General features: G+C 43.7%; 1 protein-coding gene across 1 annotated transcript in view; it reads right to left on the minus strand.

The window, feature by feature from the left end:
* Positions 1-282: 282 nt before the first annotated feature.
* RAB3B (RAB3B, member RAS oncogene family) overlaps positions 283-19,847 on the minus strand; it is a 72,406-nt gene continuing 52,841 nt past the window's right edge. The window contains exon 5 of the mRNA XM_004001971.6: positions 283-3,776. Within this exon, the coding sequence (XP_004002020.1) occupies positions 3,589-3,776 (188 nt within the window). The 3' untranslated portion in view covers positions 283-3,588. The remainder of the gene's footprint in view (positions 3,777-19,847) is intronic.

The raw sequence follows: 19,847 nt of genomic DNA on the forward strand, positions 1-19,847 counted from the left end.
TGTTTAATAGTGCCAGACCTATAGTAGATACAGAAGTGAATTTCTTCCTAGAGGTGATCCAAGACCTAGTCCTGGCTCCATGACAAATCCACTTAGAGTGGCCTTAGGAAATTTCCTCCCCCTCCCTGGGCCTCCATCTTCCTTTTTGTAGCAAGAGGAGCCCAGACATTTCCTCTAAGTTCCCTTCCAGATACAATATTTAATGAGTCTGTGACCATTCAGTACAATCTACTGCATTGCTGTGCCTAGAAGTTAATAATGCTACAGACCGAGAAGACAGTATTGTCACCAATCACTTTGTATTTAGAGATACACATGCATTTAAACCAGATCCTGTAAATAGCTACAAAACTGTATTGCACTTTTGGCCTACTTTTGGATTTTTAGAGGTCAAGAGGTTTTTTAAAATCTCCTTTTATTTGGAATGTTAAGCGAAATGAAAACTGGGACAAGTTGCCATAACACATATTATGCAGCTTGAACCTAACTGCACTATTACCATGATTGATGAACATTCACCACCATCAGCTGGAAGCTGCTGCCTTCACTCTGCAGAAACGAGGTCACAAAGCAGGATTGAGGAATTGCCATCTAACAAGCAGATCTGTCTGTTGCATGGTAGAAGATTTTGCCATTATTACATTTAACTGTTGATTCTGCCTATTGTGAAGATGCTTGTTCCCTTGAATTGGCTCCTGAGTTTTCGGGATTTTGACAATCTTTAGGTGAAAAATTCAATTTTTGCCTGGATACTCAGTAGGAGAGAAAGGATTATTGGATACATGTACTAACATCCCCAGGGGTAGAAGGGTGTGACTGCCCAGAAAAATAATAATTATTCCTGACCTGTATAGGAATTTACAGTGTAAAAAGCACATCCAGAAACACTGCCCTGGGAAGGGACCACATTCTTCCTTGGTCAGAGAATTTTATCAACTTACACCTCCCAAGATGACCCACTGCTGATGCAGGCAGGCTACTCACTGCACTGCTTCAGAGCTTGATAAAAATTGCCTAACAGAGGCAGATACAAGGAATACCAGGGCTTAAGCCTCAGAAACACTGAGCAGTTTTTGCTCAGGCCCATGGGACCTGGGCTTCCTCAGAGACTCCTTTCTAGAAGTGTTAGACAGCTATCACCTCAGATTAGTCTGAGTAGTTGAACAATTTATTAACAAATTAGAGATATGTCTTTTCTTCAGTAGACTTGGAATCTGATGGCCTTGGGGCTGAATTCTACTGTGGCTCTAACACTTGCTAGTTGTGTGATCTTAGCCAAGTCTCTTAACTTCTTCCAATCACAGTTTATCTATAAAAATGTACTACAGAATCTGGTGAGGAGCACAGACTTTGGAGCCTACTTTCTGGGTTTGAACCCTAGCTCTACCATTTACTCATTAGGGGACCTTAGACAAGCTAGAGAACCTATCTGTTCCTTAATTTGTTTTTAAACAAGATGGATTATAGTGCCTCCCTCACAAAGATGTCAGAAAGATAAATGAGTTAATACATATTAAGTGCTTGGAGCAACACCTAGTACTGAGTAAGCATCACTTGCTTACTTATATCAGTGTTGGCTACAGTGATATTGGGGTGATAATCCTCATCTCTTGGGTTTATTTTGCAGATCAACTGAAATATTGAAGGTGAAAATTAGGCTCTCAGAGTTATTAGTGCCAGAAGAGACTGATGGCTTCCCTCATTTTTTAAGTGGGAAATCAAGATGCACTGATGGGGAGGAACTGGTCCAGAATCACAGGACAGAGTTTTTAAGTCTCCTGATTTCAGGGCAGAGCCTGAGTTTCCTGATTCCAAGTTCAAAGCACTATCCTCTGTACTGCATCACAGAAGGCAACCTCTCCACACAGCTGACCCTGAAGGGTTCTTTAATGCACTTTCCTAGGACAATAAGCTGTGTTCAGAATGGAGAGAAAATTTGGGAGAGACTCTCCCGCCTCCTCCACTGACTTCTGGAGCAGCATGTTAGTACAGAAGGAAACTGGGGATTAAGGCCAGGGCTGGATGAAAGATTTTCAGGGATCATTGCTAGCTCCATGTCATTGTTTCAGATGTGTGTGTGTCCAAACAAGCTAGAACCATGAGCTAATGCATTAGGTTCATTTCCAGTATCAGAGGGCTTTTCTGGTTTTGTTTTCTTCAGGTGTTTAATGAAGTAGTAGTTTCACATCAGCTCTTGGGTAGAAACCAAAGTTTCACTCTCAGGAGAATGAGGGACCTCTGAGTTCACTTTTCCGAATTATTTTTCAGGATTGTGCCCACTTAGATTTATTCTGCTTTGAATCAGATTTCTCAGCCGGACTACTCAAGAGTGATAGAAAGACGGGTTGGAGTAAAGGGCAGGATGGGGAGAGGACCCTAAGAAGAATGGCAGATGGGATGAGAACTATTGACTTAGAGAAAGGGCAGCTTCCAGGGGTGATGCTATCTGTTCTCAAATCATCTAAGTGGGTCACATGGCAGAGGGATCAGAAGTCTCTGAAAACAGAGATGCTACAAATGGGGTGGGAAGAGGAAGAAGGATTTCTAGGAGGCAGATTTCAGCGTAAAGCAAGGAAAACTTTTTGATTACGAGAGCTACCAAAAGATGGTGTGGAAACTGAGCTCCCATCCCTGCCTAGGAAGTATGCTTTAGAAGAGATTTGCTGTGAGGCTTGACAGCCACTTGTCAGAGGTATGAAGATTGGAATTGATTAGTGAGACTTCGTAAAATTTGGGATCCCACCAACTGTAAATTTTTTAGATTCTGGGAGCCTAAGAACCAACTACCAATGTCATGGAGTTCCCACAGTGGAGAACCCACTGGAAAGCAGCAAAATCAGACATTTGTGACCTATTTCTTGATTTTGCCTGTGTTTGTCTTTTTGTCTTCTCGAGCTCATGCATTTGCTCTTCCATATAGCAGGAACCTTTGACATTTTGCAGGGGATAATCTTTTTCTTTTAAGTGTGTTTCCTGACTCAGCCTTTGCTCTTTCAGCATCATTTAGAGAGGCTGAGCTCTCTGGAGATTAGCTCTGGCCTGTCACCACAGCAACTGTCCAAGCCCCCTGGGCATCCGTGGTAACAGACGAGGGCTTTGAGAAACAAGGCTTATCTAGTGATGAGAGGAAGCCCCACAGGAGCCTGATATGAAACAAGCTGGCTGTGTAAGGAGAGGTTTGTTTTTTTTTTCTTTTTTTTCCCAAAAGATTAGAAATGCAGGTGTGTCTCACTTTACACAGTTAGCCAGGCCCTGAAAAGTGTGCATGGGTGCGTCAAATTTTAGTCAAGGGAGGGAATCTTATTTTAAAGGCAGAGAAGAGACTTGCTTTTCCAAGCCCCTGTAGTGAATCGCCTTCGTAAAGTGGAGTCAACTTTTGTAAAATGAATCTCCGCCCACATTGTGACCTAGTTGTCTAGTGTTGAGTGTATGTGAGTGGGGCCACCTGTAGAGAACCCCAGGGTCATGCTTCCACCTCCACTGCAGGCAAGGAACAGCAGCAACTCAGCTTGGGGTGGACAGAGTGTAACAAGGAAGCAGAGTGGGAGTAGGGCCACAATGAAGGGAGATCGGGATGGTGGGCCTTGCCTAGCATGAGCAGTTCTGCTGCAGCAGAGGTGGGGTGTCTGAGAGACGGGTGTTCTTGGAGGTGCCCAGCAAGGAGGGGTCTGTGTCCAGCGTATCAGACATCTTGTCGCAAATGGCATCCACCAGGCGCTCAAAGGCCTGCCTCACGCTGATGTTCTCCTTGGCACTGGCTTCAAAGAAGTCAAACCCTGAAGACAGAAGAGAAACATGTATTATGTATAAAATAGATAACCAATGAATAGCTACTGAATAGCACAAAGAACTCTACTGAATGCTCTGTGGTGACCTAAATGGGAAGGAAATCCAAAAAAGGGGAGCTACATGTATGTGTGTGTTAGTCACTCAGTCATGTCTGACTCTTTGCAACCCCACAGACTATAGCCTGCTGGGCTCTTCCATCCCTGAGATTCTCCAGGTAAGAATGCTGGAATGGGCAGCCATTCTCTTCTCCAGGGGATCTTCCCAACCCAGGGATTGAACCTGGGTCTCCTGCATTGCAAGCAGATTATTTACTGTCTGAGCCACCAGGGAAGACCGAATACATGTATATGTACAGCTGATTCACTTTGCTGTACAGTGTACACTAACACATTATTGTAAAGCAACTATACTCCAATAAAATTTTTATTTTATTTTTTTTAATTTTTATTTTTACTTTATTTTACTTTACAATACTGTATTGGTTTTGCCATACATTGACATGAATCCACCACGGGTGTACATGCGTTCCCAAACATGAGCCCCCCTCCCACCTCCCTCCCCATAACATCTCTCTGGGTCATCACCGTGCACCAGCCCCAAGCATGCTGTATCCTGCATCGGACATAGACTGGCGATTCGATTCTTACATGATAGTATACCTGTTACAATGCCATTCTCCCAAATCATCCCACCCTCTCCCTCTCCCTCTGAGTCCAAAAAGTCCGTTATACACATCTGTGTCTTTTTTGCTGTCTTGCATACAGGGTCGTCATTGCCATCTTTCTAAATTCCATATATATGTGTTAGTATACTGTATTGGTGTTTTTCTTTCTGGCTTACTTCACTCTGTATAATCAGCTCCAGTTTCATCCATCTCATCAGAACTGATTCAAATGAATTCTTTTTAACAGCTGAGTAATACTCCATTGTGTATATGTACCACAGCTTTCTTATCCATTCATCTGCTGATGGACATCTAGGTTGTTTCCATGTCCTGGCTATTATAAACAGTGCTGCGATGAACATTGGGGTACATGTGTCTCTTTCAATTCTGGTTTCCTTGGTGTGTATGCCCAGCAGTGGGATTGCTGGGTCATTAGGTAGTTCTATTTGCAATTTTTTAAGGAATCTCCACACTGTTCTCCATAGTGGCTGTACTAGTTTGCATTCCCACCAACAGTGTAGGAGGGTTCCCTTTTCTCCACACCCTCTCCAGCATTTATTGCTTGCAGATTTTTGGATCGCAGCCATTCTGACTGGAGTAAAATTTTTAAAAAGAGAGAGAAGAGAGATAGCAGTAAGGACTTTTCCCTTCCCTTTCATGCCCCCTTGATTGAAGCAAGGAGGGCTTGCTGCTTCAAGGAAGTTTCTGCTTGAAGGAGATGATTCAGTGACCCAGGATCCTGAGTCAGAGTGATCCTGGCTCTATCATTGACCAGCTGTGTAATCCCCAGCAAGTCACTATTTTCTTTATGAATCAATTCCCTGGTTTGTAAATTGGGACAATCTTACCTATCTCATAGATTTATTTCAAGGATTGAACAAGAGAATGCAGGTAAAGTGTACACTCCTGTACCTGATGGGGTGAGACGGCGTGAGAGTAATAATTAGATGTTTTTTGAGAGTGACTACATGACTATGTATATACAACACTTCCATTTCCAAAGCATTGATTGAATGTCTTATTTCATTTGATCCTCATGTCACCCCTGGGGGATGGAGGGTCTAGGCAGACCTTCATTTCACTAACACTCACTCTGTGGCTTCAAGAAAAATGCTGACCTGCCCAAGGTGATCAGTATAAGAAGCCTAAGCTTGTCCTTTTTGACCAGTGCTTTTGCTTCTCTTTCCCCTGGGCCCCCGCTTACCCCAGCCTGGCCAGCTCTAGTGTAGACTCTGGGAGGCACCCCAAGATCTTCACCAAATAAGTAAAGCTTCATTTGTTCTTTCTACCCACAGACACACTGGCTTATCTCCCCTCTGAGGGCTTTCTCTTCCCTCAATTCCCAGGAATTACTCTGGATCTCTCCTGCCTCACAAGATCTTGACAAATGGCCCAGGAAAAACTGCATCTGAAGTGTGATACTTTCTTGTGTGTTTGCGCCTTAAGACCCTTAAAGATACTTCCTGTGACAATGAACAGAACCTGGTTGTCCCAGGAGACAAGAGAAAGGTCCTCCTGATTCAGATAAAGCGGCCGCTTCCCAACTGAGGAGTCCTAGCCGGGTTGGTGGCAGTCCTTAGACGCATGAACCTGTTTTCTCTATTTCATCCCTGCACCAGCCTATTTCCTCCTCTTTTGTCCGTCCACCTTCCTCTTTCCCTTCCTTCCAAGTCCATCTTTTATTTCTCCTCAAAAATGTCCCTCTTTGCTTTTATCCATTTTAGCTCTTCCTTTTTCTCTTCTGTTCCTCATTCCTTGGGATCCTTAATATTTGTTGAGTACCTACTGTATGCCAGATGCTATGCTAGGAGCTTTACAAATATTTTCTTACTTAATCTTCATAATAGCCTGTGAGGTAAATATAATCATCTCCAATTTATAAAACAAAGATGAAGGCTCCAAGAGATTACATAACTCACACAAGGTCACATGACTGTGTTAGTGGAAATTGGGTTTAGATCTGGGTTTGGCTGGCTTCCACGTCCATACACAGCCCTGCCTCTCCTTCATCTTTCTCCCTTTCACTTTCCTTTTTTCTTTTTTTCTGCTCATATCTTTTTCTTACTTTACAAGTCTCTTTGGCCTCCTTTGCTTTTATCTGACTACCACAGTATCTAAATCTGGGCAAGTCACTTTATCTTTCTGAATCACTTAACCTCTCTGAGCCTCAGACTCCTCGTTTGTCAAATAGGAATAATCACAGCATCTTCCTGCTGAGAGCAGTTGGGAGGATGGAGCCAGGCTATGGATAAATTGCTGTACAAAGTTGCTTGTTACAGTGACAGCTTCTTTCTGCTCTTCTTTCATCTGCTCCTTTTACCTCCACTTTACCCCTTTCTCCCTCTTTTATCATCCTCTCACACACACAGGAGGGGGGTCTTTTTCCTCCTCCCTCTTTCTCCCTAATATCTCATTGTCCACAGAGAGGGCTGAAGCCCCCAGGCACAAACAGGGCTCCTCTTCCCCAGGCCATCCCAGCCTGAAGGCACTCACAATTACACTAGCTCACCTCTAGTAGACAGCCTCTTCTGGGGCCCACTTCCCGACCTGAGAAAGGCAAGCTGTAGAAGTGCCTGCTAATTGAGGAAGAGATAAAGAAGGAAGTGGCTGCTGGCTGTTATCCACAGGCTGTTGAAACTCAGCTGGCTTTAGAGACTCTTCAGCATGTAGCCTGTCCTTAATGAATATCATAAAAATTGACGTTCTGGCCTTTGACCGGTTTGTTACAAATGATACTGTTTAGGGAAGCAGGCAGTGTATGTTGCTTGCCTAGGAAGGGGGAAAATAGGTAAAGAAGTAAATAGGCTTAAATAATCAATTTGGATGAAGATGGGGACACAGGTCAAGGCCAGGGGCACTGATCCCTTCTGAGGAATTGGCACCCAGGGGAGGACATGCTCACTGCACAAGAGGGCAGTGGGTAAGAAACCCAGGAGTCAGAAAGCCTGGGTTTGAACAGTCTCTGTCAGCTACCAGCTGTGTGACCTCAGGCAAGTTGCCTAATTTCTCCCAGCCTCTGTTTCTTCATCTATGGAATAGGTAATATGACCTACCTCATAGAGTGGGAATAAGGTTTAAATGCACAAAAGTATGTGAAGTGATTGGCATGTGAAATCCATGGCAATTCCCTTTCTCTTACCTTCCTAGCCCATCAAGTCCCTGCCCCTCCATCATTCACCAGGGCCTTTGGAGGAAAGCCTCTTTTTTCTTCATCATTCAGGGCTGATCAACAAACCAGGTCTTTACTGAACATTGACTTTGTGCCATGTCTTGCACTGAGTGCCAGGGACAAAAAAAGACCAAATCTAATTATGGAGAAAAGATACACCAGTCAGAGTGTCAGTCCCTCACGTATGCATAGTCCTTAATGATTCACAAATACAAATTTAAAACAACTTTGTGATGGGAGTGGGGCAAGGCAAGGGTTATCATTTGTAATTTACAGATAGGAAAACTGAGGCTCAGGGACGGAGCATAAGCCAGGGCTCTTACTGCTTATGCCCCCTTGTCTTGCTCTCAGTTGGGACAGTGACAAACACATTATAACTCAGGTAGAGCAAACTAGAGGTTGTGCAGGAATGCAGCAGAGGGAGAGAAAGGAATGGGAGGAGATGGGGAATAAGCTTCCAAAAGTTAGTAGAGAGGGGAGACTTTAAGGCCAGAACTGAACAAAACTCTTCACCTAATGAACTTATGCTTTAAGCGTTAGCTTAGATATGGCTTCTTCATCCTCTGTGCTGCTTCTGCCACAGCACAGCTTACCCTGCACAATGGAAGTCCATCTGACAAGGAGCTCCCCAAGCAGGGATCATGTCATTTATCTAAGCTCCAGCACTAGCCAGAGGAGTAACGGCTTGCTGAGTGTTAACTGAATGAATGGACAGATGGATGAAGGGGACAGGAATGAGCATTGAGGGTGTAGCTAGGGGGCTGTGGATAGTGAAGGTCATGAGAACTCATCTCAGCAAGCAGGACAAATCCTGTGCTGGGCACTGGAGACACTGATGTGAATCAAATGCAGTTCCCACAGTTGAGGAGCTCCTAGTCTAGTGTGGAAGATAGACATATAGACAATGTTGGAAAGGCAGGTAGCAAAGGGACTGTCAGGCGCACAGGAGGCACCTATCTAAGCCTGGGGCCCAAGGAAAGCTTCTTGGAAAAACTGATTCCTAAGCATATATCAGCTACATAAAGCTATGTGGTGGTGGTGGAGCCGGGGGGGCTTCCCTGGTAGTCTAGTGGTTAATAATCCTCCTGCCAATGCAGGGGACATGGATTCTATCCCTGGTCTGGGAAGATTCCACATGCCTCAGAGCAGCTAAGCCCATGGGCCACAACTACCGAGCCAGCGTTCTAGAGCCTGTGCTTTGCAAAAAGAGAAGCCATGGCAATGAGAAGCCACGCACCACAATGAAGAGCAGACCCAGTTCAGCAGTGAAGACCCAGCACAGCCAAAAATAAAGAAAGAAATCTTTTAAAAAAAGACACATAGTATGAGTGTAAGTGTGAGCACACACACATACAGAACACTAGGCCCAGGAAACAGAATAAACACACATAAGGGGGAAGAAAACAGCCTTTATTATCCCAGAATGCCCATAGCAGTCTATCGTTAGAGCAGAAAGCTCAAATTGGTGAGATGAGAGGCCGTAAGTAACCAAACACAGAGAGTGTGTATGTCATGCCAAGGAGCTGTCATCACTGTCCTCTCAAAGGTGCCCAAGGTAGGAGACCTCTGATTCAAGTAAGCGGCGCATCACCCTAGCCTGCTCGTGGGTCTCTTTTGCTATCAGAACAACCTCAAATGCACCTCCAACCAATTACTGTCAGACTACTGGAAGGCTCTTCATTAGTAGGCCAAGATGGTAACCTTTTCCTCAGGTTCATTAGTGAGGAGTCTCAGGAGCTGAGAATCTGCAGAGCTCAGGAAGATGACAACCAATTAATCAGACTAGCCCCTAGTCCTTTCCTCCCTCTAATTGGCTTCAGAACAATGGAATTTCTGCTGTCTTTAACAGGGCCCAATTCTTAACTGAATCTGAGAAAATTCCCACCCCCAAAATGCTCCTGTTTACCCATCCTGTCCAAAGGCAGCTGTCATAGCCCCACAAGCTCCACTGACTCTGGCCACATTGCCTGCTTCTGAATGTGACCTCAGAATTCTTTTCAGAAACTCACAATAAACTAAACTCACCTCTCCTCACTCTGACACTGCCCCAGAACATTTCTCCCCTACTTTTACATTCAAATCCCTTCTCTAGCCAGCTCTGGTACCTCCTCATCTCTATCTTGTATTATATCAATCTGCAACTCAAGCCCCTCTAGTCACTGATGACTTTGGCAAGTGACTTGCTGTCTTCCTTTCCACCCAGGCATGTACTCACTCTCAGGAACTTAGGTATTCAGGTGCACAATCCACTCCAATACCCTGGCTGTTAATTTCTTAACCATTTCATTTCCAACAAAATTATCTTCCGTTTTGCTTATGCTATGTCACTGTCCTTATAACTTCAGCTATTTTGAATTAGATTTGTGTGCTAAGTCATGTCCAAATCTTTGTGACCCCATGGACTGCAGCATGCCAGGTCTCCCTGTCTCTCACCATGTCCCAGTTTGCCCTAGTTCATGTCCATTGAATTGGTGATGCTGTGCAAACATCTCATCCTCTGCAGCCTTCTTCTCCTTTTGCCTTCAGTACTTCCCAGCATCAGGGTCTTTTCCAATGAGTCAGTTCTTCGCATCAGCTGGCCAAAGTACTGGAGCTTCAGCTTCAGCATCAGTCCTTCCAATGAGTATTCAGGGTTGATTTCCTTTAGGATTGACTGACTTGATCTCCTTGGTGTCCAAAGGACTCTCAAGAGTCTTGTCCAGCACCACAATACGAAAACATCAATTCCTCAGCGTTCAGTCCAACTCTCACATCCGTACGTGACTATTGGAAAGGCCATAGCTTTGACTATACAGACCTTTGTCGGCAAAGTGATGTCTTTGCTTTTCTATACACTGTTTAGGTTTGTCTAGATTTGTGTTACTAGAGCTCACAGAGGTCTAATTAATCCAATATCCAGCCTTCACCTTATTAAGTTAATACCCAAGATTCTGCATGGCTCAGCTTCTGCCCACTTCCTCAGCCTCATCTCCCTGACTCACACCATGCTCCAGAAACAACACTTTCTTATTTGGTGCTGTTACTCATGCTACTACTCTCTAGCTCTTACTCCTGATCCTCTTTTATTACTCACCTGTGGAAGCCCTGATTCCAAAGAGCCTCTCCTTTCTCTTCCCACCCCATCTCCACCACTCAGAACTCAGGACATACAATGTGTCTTTCCCCTAGACCCCCATGGCACCTGACATGATTGTTTCAGTCAGATTCCCTCAGGAAAATGCGAACTATTTTCAACATTTAAACAGAGGGAAACAGTTATATGGATGACAGAAGAATTAAGAGGCCAAATAGAATAGTGAAGAAACCCAGAGATTATCAACACTTGCGGGGGGTGGGAATCTATTAATGGGACCAAAGGAAGTTAAAATCGTGGGTGCAGGAGTCGGAGAAGAAGAGCAGCCCCTCCTGGAGGAGCCAGCCAAAGGCTACGGGAGACACACATGCAGGTTTTTCCCCTTTTCAACATGCCAATTACTTGCCTATGTCTCTTCTTGGCTAAACCGAGCCAGAAGCCGCTATCAAGGGAGCCTGGGAAACACAGCCTTTGGGCAGTTTCCAGAGAGAGAGACAGAGCAGAAGGGTGAGGAACGACAGCAATCAAGCTAAGGACTGGCACAGGATGTTGAGCTTATCTCTCCACTATTTTGTTTCCCTGATCAATGAGCACCTTGAGGGCAGGGAACCTATCCACCTCTATGACACCAGGGTCCATGATATGTTCAGTAATGGTGGCAGACTGTTTACTGTTCTCCCTGTAGATTTTATATTCCCACCCACTGCCAAGTGGCTTGCAGTGCCTCCTTGTGGGAGGAACATATTTCCTTCATGCATCAAATCAGATTTCATCATGTAACTTGCTTTGGACAATGAATGTGGGTATTCTAAGTGCCAGTGGAAGCTTTGAACATCTTTGCGTGGCTTGGGCCTCCAGATTGGATCTCAGAGTTGCATGACATGGACAGAGTTGCAGCTGACTTGCAACTGGCATATAATGTGAGTGGGAAATCAACTTTTATTATCTAAGCTCCTGACTTGGGTTGTTACCACATACCATTATGTTGTCATAATCTAAAGAATTCTCACCAACATTATGACTGAGGGTGGAAATACCAAGAGAAACTATGTCAAGCTTTTGCAAAAACACCACTGGGTGATGATACAATGGGAGCATTAGGATTTTGACTCTAAAGGCTAAGTTTTGAGTATTGGACCTGCCACCTATGAACTGTATGGCTTAGAAAAGTTACATAATCTTCAAGTTAAAAAAAAAAAAAAGACATGGAGGTGTGGTACAGCTCATTGTGTGCAAGAAAACATAAGTGGTCAGCTTCTTCAGTGTAATGGAGTTGAATACGATGCTGCCTCCCAGGCTACGAGTGAGGGTAAGAGTCACAAGGGACTTGCTGTGAAAACACATTATGAATCACAAGTCATTACAGCAAAGTTAGTTGTTCTCAGCGTCAAGTAGGTCTTTCTCTGCAACCAGGCTGAGTGATGCAAGGTTTCAGTTCATCCCAATCCAAAAAACATTTATCGAGCACTCAAAAATAAAAGAGGCCATCTTGATGCATATAATATCAAGGTAGACAAAATAACATAATACACCCTGATGCATCCATCACTCAAATTTAATACATATCAACATTTCCTCCAAAAAGGGGCATGTACAAGGGTCTGTGGGCACTAAGTAATGAATCAGGAATTGTGTGAATTGAAATCATGGAATCAGAGGGATAGAGCTGAATAGATCTTCCCACTCAGCTAATCCAAATCCACTGTTTTTCAAAAGGGCAACTTGAGACCCAGAAACAGGAAATAAGATGCTCAAGGTCACACAGTAAACAAGTGGCAGAAGCAGGATAAAACCCTCAGTCTCCAAACACGTAGGCTGGTTACTTTTCCCTCCACACTTCACTACAGTGAGCATTTATATGTATGTTTCAAAACCACATTTTGAACAGATGTTGCAGTGAAAAAGAAAAAAAGAATGGGTTTTTCCTTTGCCTTTCCTGAGAACAAAGAAGATTAAAAAAAAAAAAAAAAAACAGAGAGCAGGCCTGAACATTCCTAGGTTTTTACTTTAACTGCTCCTAACTCTACAACACAAGAGAAGACTCTACACATGGACATCACCAGATGGTCAACACTGAAATCAGATTGACTATATTCTTTGCAGCCAAAGATGGAGAAGCTCTACACAGTCACCAAAAACAAGACCAGGAGCTGACTGTGGCTCAGATCATGAGCTCCTTATTGCCAAATTCAGACTTAAACTGAAAAAAGTAGGAAAAACCACTAGACCATTCAGGTATGACCTAAATCAAATTCCTTATGATTATACGGTGGAAGTGAGAAATAGATTTAAGGGACTAGATCTGATAGAGTGCCTGATGAACTATGGACGGAGGTTCTTGACATTGTACAGGAGACAGGGAGCAAGACCATCCACAAGAAAAAGAAATGCAAAAAAGCAAAATGGCTGTCTGAGGAGGCCTTGCAAATAGCTGTGAAAAGAAGAAAAGCAAAAAGCAAAGGAGAAAAGGAAAGATAAACGCATTTGAATGCAGAGTTCCAAAGAATAGCAAGAAGAGATAAGAAAGCCTTCCTCAGTGATCAATGCAAAGAAATAGAGGAAAACAACAGAATGGGAAAGACTAGAGATCTCTTCAAGAAAATTAGAGATACCAAGGGAACATTTCATGCAGAGATGGGCTCGATAAAGGACAGAAATGGAATGGACCTAACAAAGCAGAAGATATTAAGAAGAGGTGGCAAGAATACACAGAACTGTACAAAAAAGATCTTCATGACCCAGATAATCCCAGTGGTGTGATCACTCAGTTAGAGCCAGATATCCTGGAATGTGAAGTCAAGTGGGCCTTAGAAAGCATCACTACGAACAAAGCTAGTGGAGGTGATGGAATTCCAGTTGAGCTATTTCAAACCCTAAAAGATGATGCTGTGAAAGTGCTACACTCAATATGCCAGCAAATTTGGAAAACTCAGCAGTGGCCACAGGACTGGAAAAGGTCAGTTTTCATTCCAATCCCAAAGAAAGGCAAAGCAAAAGAATGCTCAAACTACCGCACAATTTCACTCATCTCACAAGCTAGTAAAGTAATGCTCAAAATTCTCCAAGCCAGGCTTCAACAGTACGTGAACCGTGAACTTCCTGATGTTCAAGCTGGTTTCAGAAAAGGCAGAGGAACCAGAGATCAAATTGCCAACATCCACTGGATCATCAAAAAAGCAAGAGAGTTCCAGAAAAACATCTACTTCTGCTTTATTGACTATGCCAAAGCCTTTGACTGTGTGGATCACAATAAACTGTGGAAAATTCTGAAAGAGATGGGAATACCAGACCACCTGACCTGCCTCCTGAGAAACCTGTATGCAGGTCAGGAAGCAATAGTTTGAACCGGACATGGAACAACATACTGGTTCCAAATAGGAAAAGAAGTATGTCAAGGCTGTGTATTGTCACCCTGCTTATTTAACTTCTATGTAGAGTCTATCATGAGAAACGATGGGCTGGAGGAAGCACAAGTTGGATTGCCAGGAGATATATCAATAACCTCAGATATGCAGATAACACCACCCTTATGGCAGGAAGTGAAGAACTAAAAAGCCTCTTGATGAAAGTGAAAGAAGAAAGTGAAAAAGTTGGCTTAAAGCTCAACATTCAGAAAACGAAGATCATGGCATCTGGTCCCATCACTTCATGGGAAACAGATGGGAAAACAGTGGAAACAATGGCAGTTTATTTTGGGGGGTTCCAAAATCACTGAAGATGGTGACTGCAGCCATGAAATTAAAAGACGCTTACTCCTTGGAAGGAAAGTTATGACCAACCTAGACAGCATATTAAAAAGCAGAGACAAAAAATAAAATAAAAAGCAGAGACATTACTTTGCCAACAAAGGTCCGTCTAGTAAGGCTATGGTTTTTCCAGTAGTCATGTATGGCTGAGAGAGTTGGACCATAAAGAAAGCTGAGCACCAAAGAATTGATGCTTTTGAACTGTGGTGTTGGAGAAGACTCTTGAGAGTCTCTTGGACTGCAAGGAGATCCAACCAGTCCATCCTAAAGGAAATCAGTCCAGAATATTCACTGGAAGGACTGGTATTGAAGCTGAAACTCCAATACTTTAGCCTCCGGATGCAAAGAGCTGACTCATTTGAAAAGACCCTGATGCTGGGAAAGATTGAAGGTGGGAGGAGAAGGGGATGACAGAGGATGAGATGGTCGGATGGCATCACTGACTTAATGGACATGAGTTTGGGTAAACTCCGGGAGTTGGTGATGGACAGGGAGACCTGGCGCTGCAGTGCATGGGGTCACAGAGTCGGACTTGACTGAGTGATTGGACTGAACTTGAAACAATGCAAAAGGAAGAAATCAAGATCCTATCACTTTTGTTCCTTATCGCTGACTCTTGATTGTGAGCCCTTGCCTTATGTAAACCCCTTACTCCTCATGGAGGCGGCAGGATTGGGGAGCATGGGGTGGAGCACAATTCTTGAGGCATGAGCCCACTTGTTCCCCTCTCAACCCGCTGAGAATAAAAGCCACCTTTCTATTTCCTCCAAACTCTGGATTTCTCATTCAGCTTTGATGGGCAGAGAAAGCCAAGGTTTTGGCCAGCAACACATGTCCCTCCTTCTCTGGCAGGCAGAAGCACATTTCCCTTTTATTACATTGCTCGGGTCTAGTAGAGAGCTGCCCCTAGTAGAGAATCCACCATTCCCCAATGTTTCCATTATGGAAGCAATGGAAACGGTGAGAGACTTTATTTTGGGGGGCTCCAAAATCACTGCAGATGGTGACTGCAGCCATGAAATTAAAAGGTGCTTGCTCCTTGGAAGAAAAATTTGACCAACTTAGACAGCATATTAAAAAGCAGAGACATTACTTTGCCAACAAAGGTCCGTCTAGTCAAGGCTGTGTTTTTTCCAGTAGTCATGTATGGATGTGAGAGTTGGACTATAAAGAAAGCTGAATGGTGAAGAATTTATGCTTTTGAACTGTGGTGTTGGAGAAGACTCTTGAGAGTCTCTTGGACAGCAAGGAGATCCAACCAGTCCATCCTAAAGGAAACCAGTCCTGAATATTCATTGGAAGGACTGATGCTGAAACTGAAACTCCAACACTTTGACCATCTGATATGAAGAACTGACACATTTGAAAAGACCCTGATGCTGGGGAAAGATTGAAGGCGGGAGGAGAAGGAGATTGACAACAGAGGATGAGATGGACATGTGATTGAATAGACTCCAGGAATTGGACAGGGAAGCCTGGCGTGCTGTACTCCATGGGGTTGCAAAGAGTTGGACACAACTGAGTGACTGAACTGAACTGACTGATGATCCATCAGTAGAGAATCCACCTGCCAATGCAGGGGACACTAGTTCGAACCCAGGAAGATCCCACATGCCTTGGGGCAACTAAGCCCGTTTTCCACAACTACCGAGCCAGTTCTCTAGAGCCTGCGCTCCACTATAAGAGAAGCCACTGCAATTAGAAGCCCATACACAGCAACAAAGGGTTATTTACTGCACCCCCGCCCCAACCCAGTGCAACTAGAGAAAGCTCACTTGCAGCAAGAAGACCCAGCACAGTAAAAAATAATAAGTAAACCACATTAGTTCTGGTCTTGTTGTGGAACACACCGCTCCCAGTCCCCCCAGCCCCCCGCCAACTCTTTGCCTAACTAATATTTTTCTGATCCTTTTGTTCTCAGCTTAAGTGTTACTTTCTCAGAAGACTTTGACTCTCCAGTCTAAAATTAGGTAGGTCTCTCTTTTCTACTTTCTTCATATCACTTGTGGTGGACTTACCTTACTTTTACTGGAAGCCCATAGCTCAGTTGGTAAAGAATCCGCCTGCAATGCAGGAGACCCCGGTTTGATTCCTGGGTCAGAAAGATCCCCTGGAGAAGGGATAGGCTACCCACTCCAGTATTCTTGGGCTTCCCTTGTGGCTCAGCTGGTAAAGAATCCACCTACAGTGTGGGAGACCTAGGTTCAATCTCTGGGTTGGGGAGATCCCCTGGAGAAGGGAAAGGCTACCCACTCCAGTATTCTGGCCTGGAGAATTCCAAGGACTATACAGTCCATGGGGTCGCACAGAGTCGGACACGACTGAGCGACTTTCACTTCACTACCTTACTTTTATCTGTCCACCATTCCTTCTTTTATGGAATTGCTACTTTAAACAATAGTGGTGGGACTATAGGTTATAATACTTGCCTCCCCCAGCCACTGAAACAGGCATGTGACTCACAGGTATCCACTCATAGTCTTCCCTGAGATTGATATATGGTGGTTGGGAGCAAGAATCCTCTTTTGCAGAAGTTGGAGGATATAAATCTGGAGCTGCCATCATTTATCTAATTCCCCATTCAGAGTCTGGCTACAGAAAAAGGCTGAAGGGATATGCAAAGCTAAGAAATACAGACCCAGTTGAGTCCTGTGACTAGCGGACTTCCCAACTACATAAGCTAATACATTCTTTTTTAAAATTAAAGCTAGTTTGATTTGAGATTTTATCATTTGCCATAATGAGAGTCCTAAGTCACACAGAACATATCACAGTTTTAAACAGTGTTATTGAGATATAATTTGCATACCGTATAATTTACCCATTTACAAATTTTTAATTATATATTTACTTGTATGATTATTTGTTTAATGTCTCTTTCCCCCATTAGTTCCATGATAGTAAGAATCACACCTAAGTACCAAGATACAACCTGTCTCAGAGTATATGCTCAATAAATATTTTTCAATGTATAAATGTATGAGTGAATGAGTATCCTGTGCTGGATGGCTGGGATAATGAAAACAATTAGACATAACCCCAACTACTGCTGAGGTATAGTGTGAAACAGACATGTAAATAGCTGAGTTCTGGTAAGCAGTAGAGAAAAGCTCAGGAAGTTCAGTAGGTCTGAGATGGGTTACCTTGACCTACGCTGCTGCTGCTGCTAAGTCACTTCAGTCGTGTCCGACTCTGTGTGACCCCATAGACGGCAGCCCACCAGGCTCCCCTGTCCCTGGGATTCTCCAGGCAAGCTAACCAATTCATTAATGCCCTCTTTAAGTGTCTTCCTAAACTCTGTACTAAGAATTAATCTCACTTCCGTCTGTCTGTCTACATAAATTAGATAGATCTTTATTGGCTCTGTGTGTGTATGTATATATGTGTGTACACGTGTGCACTAAATCAGTTAAGTTGTGTCAGACTCTTTGTGACCCCATGGACTGATTGTAGCCTGCCAGATTCTGCTGTCCATGGGATTTCCCAGGCAAGAATACTGGAGTGGGTTGCCATTTCCTCCTCCAGAGGATCTTCCTGACCCAGGGACCAAATCGGCGTCTCCTGCATCGCAGGCAAATTCTTTGTTGCTGAGCCACTGGGGAAGCCCCTTTATTGGCTCTGCTGCTGCTAAGTCGCTTCAGAAATCCATAATCGTAAGCAAGAACCTCATGAACCTATGCTGAACTTGACCTATCTTAAAGAGTTATGCTGAGAATTAAAAGAGATAATTAACACAAAGCACTTCATATAATGCCTGGCTCAATATATATTACCTATTATTATTCTATTCACTGTATAGTGAGGTTAAGTGGTTAAAAGTCCAGCTCTGGAGCCAGACTACTACTTGAATTCAAATTCTGACTCTACCTGTTACTAGCTACGTGATCTTAAACAAGTTACTCAACTTTTCTGTGCCTCAGTTTTCTCATCTCTATAAGAAATGTACCTAAATTAAGTTAGGTACTTTTAAATTAAATGAGTATTACTTTAAAACACTTAGAATAGGGCCTGGCACCTGGTATATACCTAATAAATGTTTAACAAACTCACCTTTTAAAAACATTAGTCATAATGGCTTGGCATGCTGGCTATATTTTTTCCTAATATAAAATTAACTCACCTTTTAAAAAGTCTTATTTAACCTTAAAGGCTTGAGATGCTAATTATATTTTTTCCTAATATACACCAAAATATATACATAAAATTATCTTGAACACCCAGTGACATGACTCTCTCAACTGGAGAAGCGCTACTCTAGACTCACACAATCCAGTGATTTATGGTTCCCTAAATACACAGGTGACTGCAGCCATGAAATTAAAAGACGCTTACTCCTTGGAAGAAAAGTTACGACCAACCTAGATAGCATATTCAAAAGCAGAGACATTACTTTGCTGACTAAGGTCCGTCTAGTCAAGGCTTTGGTTTTTCCTGTGGTCATGTATGGATGTGAGAGTTGGACTGTGAAGAAGGCTGAGTGCCGAAGAATTGATGCTTTAGAACTGTGGTGTTGGAGAAGACTCTTGAGAGTCCCTTGGACTGTAAGGAGATCCAACCAGTCCATTCTGAAGGAGATCAACCCTGGGATTTCTTTGGAAGGATTGATGCTGAAGCTGAAACTCCAGCATTTTGGCCACCTCATGTGAAGAGTTGACTCATTGGAAAAGACTGATGCTGGGAGGGATTGGGGGCAGGAGGAGAAGGGGACGACAGAGGATGAGATAGCTGGATGGCATCACGGATTCAATGGACGTGAGTTGAGTGAACTCCGGGAGTTGGTGATGGACAGGGACGCCTGGCGTGCTGGGATTCATGGGGTCGCAACAAGTCAGACACGACTGAGCAACTGTACTGAACTGAAATACACAGGGCTATTCCTTGCCTTTGCCAGTGTTATTCCCCATGCCTGTAATGTCCTTGCCTTTCTTCCTCACTTGACCGCTCCTACTTATCTCCAAGGCCTAATGTGGAGTCAGGGAGCCTAACTCCTCCAGCTCTGTTTTCCTTGCAAATCAGGGACTTCCCTGGTGGTCCAGTGGTTAAGAATCCACTTGCCAATGCAGGGGACAGGGATTCAATCTGTGCTTTAGGAATATTCCACATGCTGCAGAGCAACTAAGCCTGTGTACCACAACTACTGAGCCCAAGCACCCTAGAGCCCATGCTCAGCAGCAAGAGAAGCCATCACAATGAGAAGCTCAGCATCGCAACTAGAGAAAGCCCAAGTACAGGAACAAAGACCCAGTGCAGCCAAAAATAAAATAAATTTTAAAAATATTTTAAAGACTTTCAAAGCAGAAATAGAGACATAGAAGTAGAGAACAAATGCATGGATACCAAGGGGGAAGGGAAGGTGGTAGGAAGAACTGGGAGATTAGGATTGACATATATACACTATTGATGTTG

The sequence above is a fragment of the Ovis aries genome, chromosome 1 (assembly GCF_016772045.2).
Source record: "Ovis aries strain OAR_USU_Benz2616 breed Rambouillet chromosome 1, ARS-UI_Ramb_v3.0, whole genome shotgun sequence".
NCBI classification, from domain to species: domain Eukaryota; kingdom Metazoa; phylum Chordata; class Mammalia; order Artiodactyla; family Bovidae; genus Ovis; species Ovis aries.